At 38.2% G+C, this 10,920-nt stretch overlaps 1 protein-coding gene across 2 annotated transcripts; it reads right to left on the reverse strand.

Moving 5' to 3' along the window:
* Nucleotides 1-52: 52 nt before the first annotated feature.
* On the reverse strand, nt 53-9,042 carry henmt1 (HEN methyltransferase 1). Of its 2 annotated transcripts, none has more exons than XM_030432527.1 (9): nt 8,880-9,042; nt 8,510-8,608; nt 7,063-7,197; nt 6,746-6,928; nt 4,985-5,171; nt 2,714-2,927; nt 2,473-2,578; nt 1,917-2,068; nt 53-403 (listed from the first exon to the last, which is right to left on the reverse strand). In XM_030432527.1, the coding sequence occupies exons 1-9, from the start codon at nt 8,915-8,917 to the stop codon at nt 297-299; spliced, it is 1,221 nt and encodes a 406-aa protein (XP_030288387.1). In that variant the 5' UTR covers nt 8,918-9,042; the 3' UTR covers nt 53-296. The 2 variants fall into 2 exon arrangements, with proteins under 2 accessions (XP_030288387.1, XP_030288386.1); XM_030432526.1 differs by having other exon boundaries at nt 8,496-8,608; nt 8,880-9,041.
* Nucleotides 9,043-10,920: the final 1,878 nt, after the last annotated feature.

Below are 10,920 nucleotides of genomic sequence, written 5' to 3' on the forward strand. Positions count from 1 at the left end.
AGCATGTGTAGATTGTTCTTCAACCTGGGAATGATGCACCACGACCACAATATGAACGTATTTTACAGGCAAACTGATATTTATTTTCACCGACCTGCCTCAAGACATTTGTTTAACAACTGAAACAGTGTGGTGTGGTTCATACAAGCCATCTAAACCATCTTTATCCAAAGCTGAAATTTGAACAGATTTAGTGCAACTCTTTAACGCTTGTCACCATTTTTTCCTCTTGTGATTTTTTCTTGATAATTTTGAACAAGTAACCTACTTGTCCCAACAAGACCATGTCCTCCACATCAATCATTTGCCTCCCAGTCTTCCTCTTGCACAGCACTGTGTGAGCACAGACAGGCCTCTGCATACCCGCTGTCCTCCCATTCAGTCTGATCCTCTTCCACAATGTCTGAAAACACAAATAAACACATGTCACAAACACAGGATTCCATGAGGTTATCAATTACATGGAATAAGCTCAAGAGCAGGAACAAAAATCTGCACAGTCAGCTGATTATGTATTCCTAAATTTAAATGAGCGGAGTTGTGGTGATTGTGGAAACCAAGAGGCTGTTCACATTTGGTATTACCATCCGTCCTGAATGATGTGATCACAATTGGACAGCTTTAAGTCATCAATTCACACCAGGCATTAAATGTGTCTCGAGTGACCTCTTGTGATCGGATCTCACCTTCCAGCTCTATATGCACATGTACATCCACATCACTGAATCAAACATGTTTTACACAAAGAAAGAAATGCTCTATTCATGAACATTTGCTGAATACACAATTAGGCTCAAATAGTTCAAAATTCTCAAAGTCTGAAAATGTGGCTTTGTTTTTTATGGAGTCTGATGATTGTCTTTGTCATCTGTGCAGAAAAATTCTTTATTGGTTATGGTTTACTTTATTTGTAAAGCTTGACATGTTTACCATCAATATGTTATATTAAATACTTTTTTTTTGCAACTGGTGAAATTAGTTGAAACAGTGTGTTCAAACAGTTGTTGGGAGGTATGACGCACGGCAAGGCTGGTACTGCAGTGTTGCGACCAACTGCCACTTTGTACAAGGAAATAAACCACTTTACTGGCAAATTTGAAGAAGGCACCAATGACTAGCCGTTTCTCATGCAAAAACACTTTAAATCACTCAGTTTTTAGGGGAGTCTGGGCAGGTTAAGACAGCCCAAATAAGCTCCACATGCATAGACACTGCTAAAAGAATGTGGTCACATCCATCACAGACCACCTCTTCATGTGGTCTGAGATCGGATCTCAAATGCATCCTCAATGCGTCTTAAAACTTGTCATCACTCAGAATGCATTGTTGATGTCAAATATGAACAGGGCCCAAGCCTTGTGATTCATTCAACTACTTTTGAGACATTTTTATGAAGCACTGGCGTCACCTGCTGGGCAAACCCTTGGTATTGCATTTGTATAAGAAGAAAACATAAGAGGATGAAGAAAGACCAAGTTAATGTGTAAACTGTGTTACCAGGGTCCTAAACATAGTCCTTGCTATTGCTACTGAACAGTAAATGATATATTTGTATAAAGAAACCACAGAGTTTACAGCTGGTATCAGAGAAGTGTCACATAATTTTAAATATATGTGCTCATCAGTGTGACGTTAAAGGCTTTGCTGGTGATTGCTGCAATGTTGAAGCAAAGCACTGCTACATCAGCAAGTTAAGTTAAAAGGTAATACTAATTGATAAAATGTTATATTCATATAAATAACTGTAGATTTAATTGTATTCATATTAATTTTATTCTACATTTAAATATATGTATAAGTATTCTCTCTGTGTGTGTGTGTGTCTCTAGATTAACTTGCTTATTAGTTTTCACGTCTTACATAAAGTTTAAGTTTTACACATAACGGATGAGAAAGGGTTCAAATTCTTACAGTACCTTGCACCTGCACAAGCACAGCAGAACCGTCCTGGCTCAGCTTAACTTCAGGTTCCCCCATCAGGAGATGTCTGAGATTATTGAGGCTTCCACTCAGGGTACCAATTTTAGGGCAACATGACCACAGCACAGCCAGAGGTACAGACACACACCTACCAGCACACAAAAAAGATGAAATTACTATATGGGACCATAGCTGTGTCAGATCCCACGCACCCCCCTCCACCAAGTAAAAGACAAAATGACATTAATGAAACAGTTGCTTATTACTGGCAGCTATATAAAAATAGAAACATACATGGAATATTGGAATTCTGGGGGTGGAGGACTAAACGTAAAACCAAAAAAAATGTCTGAATGATCACTTGCAGAGTAATGTTTTTGGTTTACTGTAAAAAATAATGTATTGACGTGGTTAAGCATGAATTGTCATGACGTGTTGGGAGGAAAGTCAATTAACATGGCCAATTAAAAAATACTTATGCCGAATAAAACATGGCCTGTGTTCAGGAACTACATGACACAAACTGCCTTATGTCCATTTGGTTCCTCTCACCTTCGCAGTTTGCAAGACTCCTGATTTTCTTCATCCGGGCCTTCCTGGGCTTCTGACACGGCTCCAACAAAGCGCTCCATTAGATGTTTCCTCTCTTCTCCACATGCTGCCGTGAGGTAAGTTTTTTAAAAAGGAGAAACATACTGTAGGCACCTTATTCAAAATTGGTTTCCATTTTATAAAACTAAACACTTTTTCATAAACTTTTTTATGAATTGTGAGCAACTGTTGGGATGTCCACCTGTCTGTTCCATCTCCATGCATGGCTCTAATGCTCTGAGACATTCCTCCACTCCTCCCTCAGTCTGGCACAATGTAGAGCCGTCATCCCTCTCTCCAGTATTCTCCTCCATCCATCTTGTCTTTAGCTTTTCTGTCCAGTACAAGACCTCACTCACCAGGACCCTTCGCAAGATATTGTTGTCACGCAGGCTGGGGTAGTTGACAGTATAGAGCTGATATATAAACAGATATAAAGACATATCTTTATCGGATTACCAAAGAGGCCTTTACTGACTGAGACCCCTGAATGAGATTTTAACTGCCCCACAGCACTGAGGGATTCAAGTAAACAGCATCGTTAGAGCAGGGCTTCTCAAAGTCCACTTATTAAGTAAAATGTTTCCATTTTCAAATACAATTTTATATCATAACAACAACGTCTGATTCATTTCTTTATCGGCAGTTTTTTAAAATTCTATTAAAATCGATCTTATAAAGTTGTTGTCATCAGCACACTCGACTATATTCTTGTATAACCTATGCCAATGCAGTCTATCACTGAACATTTTAGGTTTTTTAACTGCAGCGTTTCTTTTAATAACGAAATAAAGATGTGAGATGTGACCGATAATTACTTGATTAAATGTTATTTTGTTATCGTGAATCATTGCAGACCCTAGACCTTGTAATAAGATATGGCCCTTTGAAGAATACATTTAGTACCCTGATCTAGAGCTTGAAATAGCTAATCGCTAACAAATAAGTCAATTTTTACTTATCCAAATGTTACTTATCCATGTTTTCTTGCCTGTGTCATGTTTATAACTTGGAGCTGCAAAACTAAGATCACAGTCCATTGAAACTCAACTCTTACCAACTAGTTTACTCATCTACAATTACAATTCTACTTCAACTTTAGTAGACTTTGAGTTTTCTATTTTTAAGGGGGCAGTGCCTCAGACATTATGCAGGCTACCAAAACTACTGATGTTGTAGTTGCCGATGTTCGTCAGCAGAGGCTGACAAAGGCAACAGATTACTCAATGTCCCTTTTGAAAACTCACACCCGTTTCCTGGTTTTCTGTGCTAGTCAATTTGCATTACTTCCACTCTCCTAAGACTAATTAGAGCTTGTTTGAGGGGATCTGTCTGCTTGTTTAGTTATCACTTCACAATATTATTTAGAAAATACAGGGGACTTGTTGAAGTGTAACACATGGTCATATTAAGGATTCATTTTCCCCCTTTGTTAGGAATAATAAATACATGCAGCGTTAACTGATTACATCAGAACTATTTGAAATTTTGTAAAGGAATGGATGTGTTTTAAACTTTAAAAAATAGTTAGGGTTATCCAGTGACATTAAGAGATAAAATCAGTCTTAAAAAGTGGAGAATTTGTTGATTTGTATTGAAATTATGGTTTAAAGAATTGTCTGAAAAGATTGTTCTCATGTTATGTATTTAGGATCAGTGCTGTTCAAAAAAAGTAAATAAAGTACTTCATTACACATTTTTTTAAGATAACAATGTTTTGATAACTAAAGATCCATTGTGTTCTAAAAGGCTAAATGAGGGAACTGTAAGCAGCTGACACCCAAAGACAGTGGATTATGGGTAGTGTACTGATGAAGGGTTGTGCAACTGGTTTTTATTTCTAATGAAATGTTTTAACCTAGTAGGGTCTCCATTTATTAATTTGAAGACATTTACGTGACATGACATGAAAAGTTAGACTGTCCCCATCTTTCTCAACTGCCTGTACAAGGCTGTGGGCTATTTTTATTTTATTCAAGCTGTTTAATGCTGCTGGACTGTGGATTTCCTTGTGAAGATGGACACAAACTTGATGTTAAGTTAATTAAATGAGTAGTTTCTTGCATGGCCTTTTTAAATGACCAAATTGATTTGTTTGTGAAGAACTCCGGATGATTTTCTGTGACAGTCTAAGGGACAGTCTCGAATACCTAATTTCAGTGCCCCTCTCCACTTACAGAGAGCAACAAATTAGCTTAGATATACAGTCCACTCATAAACCAACGCTGGGCTTCCAGCACAACACGGAGCTCCTTTTTAAGGCAGTTCAGCAAATAAAGGTGTCACCAGTTCCTGTCTGCATACATGTTTATCCCTTTTTAAAGCTCACATTGGTTTAATACATGATTTTTATACTATTGTGCCTTTATTTGATAGCGAAACTAGAGAGCAAGAGGAAATACAGGGAGAAAAGGAAGGGAATGAAAATGACGTTTTGAGCCTTAAAACATGTTGCACATTCCAATCTACTCACCAGTGTGTATGAAAACAACTCTTCGGTATCATCACCACACAACATGTTGCAGCCATCTCTCTCCCTGAGCCGCTGAAAAACACCAATCTGGGTGCAGTAGCCAACACTCTGCTGCTGGCCTGGCGGTGCCTCTCCAACACCCGTGAACTCCACCTCATAACTGTAGTCCAGACACACCTTCAGAGCCCTGAGGAGGGATGTAATGTTAACAATATTCATTTTGAGAGAAATTTAGGAACATGTCAAAAAAACACCCTCTCTCACAACGTGGGTAAAAAAATTCTTGGATCCATCTCTTTATCCAGATCCACACTAAGAGTTATTGGAATCCATCCTAGGCAAAGACCCATCCTGCAACTAGTTTTGTGGTAGTTTCTTTTGTAGTTTATGTGTAATCCTGCTGAAAAACCACCAAAACAGACACAGGGGGATTTGGAGGTAATAAATAAAACAAATATATTAGTTGTTAATGGCCTGACACAGTTTAATATATGTTCTAGGGCAGAAGCTCCAAAACTTTTCAGGCCATGTACCATGTACTGTTCCATCCATGAGCTGTATGGGAGTACAGACCTTCATGACAAAGATATAAGGCTGACAACATGCACATTTGGATGATTTATTGACATTTGCATTTTTTTTGGACAGACAGCAACACAGTCATTGTGTGCTCTGTAGCGTTCGTTGTGCAGTGGTTTGCAGGTTACAGACCCCATCATCGTTTATAAATAATACATATACAAGACTAAGATCCACGAGCTGGGTAATCGGAATGTTTTCCCTGGTTAGTGAAAATTCTCAAGACAGGACTCTCAGACCACGTCTCCAGCACATCTGGTACCCTCACCAGTCTGAATTGACCCCAGTTTAACTGTCACACCGGCGGCCAATCTGCTTACTTAGGCTTTGAGGTCATCTGTCCTGTTAGGGACAGTGTTTTCACTTGCCTCTGGGCTGTTTTGTTGACTTTGTAGCCATTTTAAAATTTCACTCACTGGTTTTTAATGAGCGATTGAGGAGTCTGAATTTGACTGTGCTCCTTAACTTACTAGTTCATGTCATCATGAAACATCCCTGGACATATACACGTCACATCATGTCATGTTCACCCTACATAACTAAGCGCAAGCAAATTTTATTTCAAAATGTTTCATATTTAAACTAGAGCTGGCTAGAGAACAAGATTATTTGCCCCCCCCGCGCAAAGGGCAGATCATGCTGGATAGTTTGCAACGGTTTTAATATTTTTTAAGAATAAAGTAACTTTGAGGTTATTCTGGAAAAAATATCCTGGACAGGACTTATCATAGTTTTGGTTTGTTGCAATAATAAACATACATTTGCATAAAGCAAGCATATTTCCACTCCCATTTTTGTCTGTAATAAAATGTAATTAATGACAGGGTCTTTGGTCCAGTGCAAAGGAAAAGGAAGTTCAGAAACTCTTGCATAGCACTAGGTGGGGCTCCTACCAGACCATATTATATACAGCATTCCAAATCTTTGTGCAAATGCTAGAGGATTACAATCTGTCCTTATCAAAATCAGTTATCTGGCCGCCAGAGTGACGATAGGCAAAACACTTTCATGTCTTTTGCAAAAAAGTTAAGGGAGGCTGGTGGCTCTGAGGATTTATCAGTTGTTTTTGAGAGCATATCAAACATTAATCTTTTGCCACATCTTCATTGACACTATCTCAGCAATCATTGGGCTGTCAGCTACAGTCAAAAAAGCCTGAAAATTGATCCTTAAATAGCATACCAGGCCTGGAACTCAGCTCTGGTCCACTCAAACTTGTGGTCACTGTGCCTGAAACCTGTCAGTCCAGGCAGAAGACAGTTGAACTCGGAGTTTGGGGTGCTGACGATAACTGTTACTGGGGTCATGTAACCAAAGACCACCTCAGAGAAGCCCTCCACATCAACAAGGGTGAGATGCTCTATGCTGCAGATAGCCAGGGAGGAAACATTGTGATAAGTTATGGCACAGAGGGGCAGAGAGAGTTAGAAACAACACTGATAGAAAGAAAGGCCAGGTAAACATGTGGGAATGGTAAGAAAACTTCAACAGCCCCTTACAGCTCCACACAGGTCACCAGGTCAAAACCTCTGAGGCGGACGTCTTTCTGTGTGACTGAGCCCTGGTACAGCTCAATGCGCAGCTGATCATAACTTGGCTGCAGATAGTCAGTTGATAGGGGAGCTAATCCATGCCTGTGGGAACATACAATTGTAAAGTGATTGATATTATACTACCTGTGAGAGAGAGAGAGAGAGAGAGAGAGATCTTGCAGAAAAGTATAATATCAGCTGTTTCCAATATTGTGCAATCCTAGATATGTGCGGCTAGACTGTGTTGCATTGTCCACAAGACTAATTGCAAGCAAATTGTATTTAAACAATATATTTTGTGGAGTGAACATTCAGAGCACTGGCAACCAGTTTTGATTATTTTGCGGTACTTTGTATGTACAGCTTCAAATCATTTTTATTTACGCAATTAATGATTTTTTTTCCCCAGTTGACATGGCAATGATTAAACAATTAATTCCTCAAAGTGGAAAATTTAAAATGTCCATCCAAAATTCTGTTGGTTGGACGGATGATAGGTACTTCGAAATATCTTATAAATCTTAAATCTTGCCATCTTGCCTGATTAAACAACTGATTTTTAACATTAATGCTGGTTACTTTTCTGTTGACAGATTCATCCCTTAAATCAACTTTTAGCTTCTACTCTGCATGCATTTCCCCTGTCGTTCCACGTATTGATATCATGAGATCGGAGCTTGCATTACACCATAGAACACTACATAGAATATCCCTGTAAGGTGATGATTTTTTAATGATTAACAGAAACCATTACATGGTAAATGCAGAATATGACAATGAAGCATTCATGCAAAAGTTTTACAGGGCATTTTAAACAAGCTATGTGCACTTCCTTAACATAATTTTTAAAGAATCCATCACAGTCAAATAAGATTTAGAATAAGAAATAAGAGTCCTATCGCTAATTCTTGTAAAAAATGAAATCAAGTCTTTTAGTTTTAAAAGAAAATCCACCAAGAACCAAAACTTTCTTTGCAGTAACGAGGATATGAAGTCCACAAGGGATTTAACTGGAATTGATAGTAAATACTGATTTCCAATAAGACTATTGAAATCTTAAGAACAACCCTGGCCTTCAAAGAGTTTTAGAAACTATGGGAATCCTAAAAGGACTCTAGCAGAGCATGTGCAATTAATTAACAGATTTCCAAAAGGACTGAGTAAATCCTAAAAAGGACCAACGTTATTCTTATTGGATTTTTAAAGGCTTTTTAGAAATGTATGGGACTCATAAGGATTCTATCAGAAAGGTCGAAAATCATGTCGGACTTTTTGACTAAGGCAGGAGAAGAAAATTAAGCCATTTTCATCATGTGCCCTGTCCTGAAACTTTACCAAATATTAATCATTCAGTCACATCTTGGATTGCTTGAACATAAATAGCTAACGTTACTACATACATGTGTTTCTTTACTTTGGCACCATTGATGTCCACTCCAACCAGAAGTTCAATTTCACGGTGAAACTTGAGTCTCTTGAGAAGGCTGCACTCACCGCAGCCCAAGTCCACCACCTGAGGAGAAGGACAAACTATGAGAGAAAGCTAATCTTGGCTGGAGAGAGTACAACAACCTGTGTTAAAGTGAAAGTTATCACAGCAAAAAAACATTACGAAGAACATTTGGCGTTAATCTACCGTTAGTTCTGCGACGTTACTTAGCGTTAATTGGCATTAGCGTTACATGTTTCGGTGAAGACGTTAATTAGCTTTTGAATGACCGTAAGCAAAATGTTGGCTTTGAAGTTTAATAGTTCATTGTGTTCCACACAAAGACAGTAGCTACCTTAAGGGGCTTGTTCCTCTTGACAAAATCGATGACATAATGGTGTCTCTGCCTGTGAAGCGGTGGACTAAACATTGGCTCCCTCCTTTACCTTTTAATCCAGCAAATTCCAGCTAACATTAACGTGTGTAAGACCGCCGAACCACAGAGGGCGCTGTTGTTATTGAGTGCTGACGCGTTGACTTTTTGGACGACGACGCACATCGGTGATTTACATATTTGTGAAGGATTTATTTTACGGATAAAAAAAAAAAAAAAATCACAGAAGTGGTGTTCATCTCTGAATATTATCCTATATATATATATATATATATATATGTATATATATATATATATATATATATATACACACACACACACACACATATATATATACACTCCTGATCAAAACTTTAAGACCAGTTGAAAAATTGCAAGAATTTACATTTTGCACCTTTGGATCTTAAAACGGTTCTAAGTAAAGCTTCAACACGCAAAAAGAAGAAATGGGAGTGACACACAAAAAAATTTGAGTAAGCAATTTATTGAAAACAACAATTAAACTGAAGTAGGCTGTTCATCAGCTGATCAAAAGTTTAAGACAACAGCCTTTAAAAGCAAAAATCTGCGCAAAAATGTGGACTCAATGTCATTTTCTGTCAGGCATTCACAGTGCCGGTCCTGAGTAATTTGGTGCCCTAGGGAAAATCTTAGGCGGCGCCCCCTTGTATCGCAGTCAATTTCACAATCAATTTTCATACACTCACACAGAAACTGCATGTATATATTTAAGTTTTTATTTCTTTTAAGTCAAAAATATCACACCAAATAAAATATGAGGAAAGAAACAAGTGATAAAAATACAGTATAAATAAGGCACTGTGCAAACATATTATCTCTCAGCCTCAGAGTGCCATCTCTCGCTTATCTATTGTCAGCCGCTTTGCAAAACGACCTCCGACTCCTTCCATGTTGCCATGTGGGTATTGTGCTCCTGGCTATCCTCATGAACTTTCAGCAAGTGCTTTGCATTTGTCCAGTCCTTTAGTCCTTCCTTATTAAGTCTGTATTCTTTTAACGAAAACATTTAGCAGCAGATGCAACGCAAGCTATCATTTCTGTTTGAGTACATCAGCCAGCTTCTTTTGATTTTTTCAGCATTGACTAAGACTCTGTTACAAAAGTCATATTGACACTCTCCCATCTTTGTTTTTAGGAAATGTGTAACTGTGTTTTTTATTTGAACTGGTCCTCTGTGAACTAGTCAGAAGAGATGTCCAGTCAGCGGGTCTGTTGGTGCAGCCTTTAGTCCTGATGCTGTAGAGGGACAGGAGCACCTGATGCTGTGTCACTGGGCTGGTGCTGAAATATGTTAAAAGTGCATCTGAAGAGAGAAGAGAAGTATGTGTGACCACTGCATGTTACATTTTAATTGACAGATTGACAGACTAATATAGACTAATAATGAAAATGTGATGAGATTCATTTAACTTTATTGTCATTGAAAAGCAATATAGTCTAACCAGAGTGCAAGTGCAGTGTATATATTTCGCCTATGAATATATGGGAAAGCTAAGGTGTGGAGTATTAACAGTAATACACGTTAACAGCACTTTAACACTGATGTAAACTTTAACAAAAATAAACTGTGACACAAAAAACCAAAGGCTTACATCTACCCTGTTACAAAGGGAATGGAAAACTAATAGCATTTTAACTAACATACAAGCAGTAAAGACACCTGTAAAAAACAACTGAACAGGTCTAATGTTAACTTTCCAAACGTCCCTGATGAATTGAAGGTGGAGTAACATTAACACACGTCGACTCAGCTATTTATTGATTATTAAACGATGCTGCATTCGGAAGTAAGCTAGCAAGCTAACACTCTGCTCCAACAACGATCATTAAACTATTAATTTTAGTCACTTCATCACATTGACGTTACTGTAGTGTACCTCTATCTTCTTCACGTTTTTCTTCCTCTTCTTTCTTTCCTTTCCTTCACTGGGCGCCGGATGGTTTCAGTCTTTGGGACCTTGTGGTTCCGCTACAGTATCAG

The sequence above is a fragment of the Sparus aurata genome, chromosome 11 (assembly GCF_900880675.1).
Source record: "Sparus aurata chromosome 11, fSpaAur1.1, whole genome shotgun sequence".
Classification (NCBI taxonomy): Eukaryota; Metazoa; Chordata; class Actinopteri; order Spariformes; family Sparidae; genus Sparus; species Sparus aurata.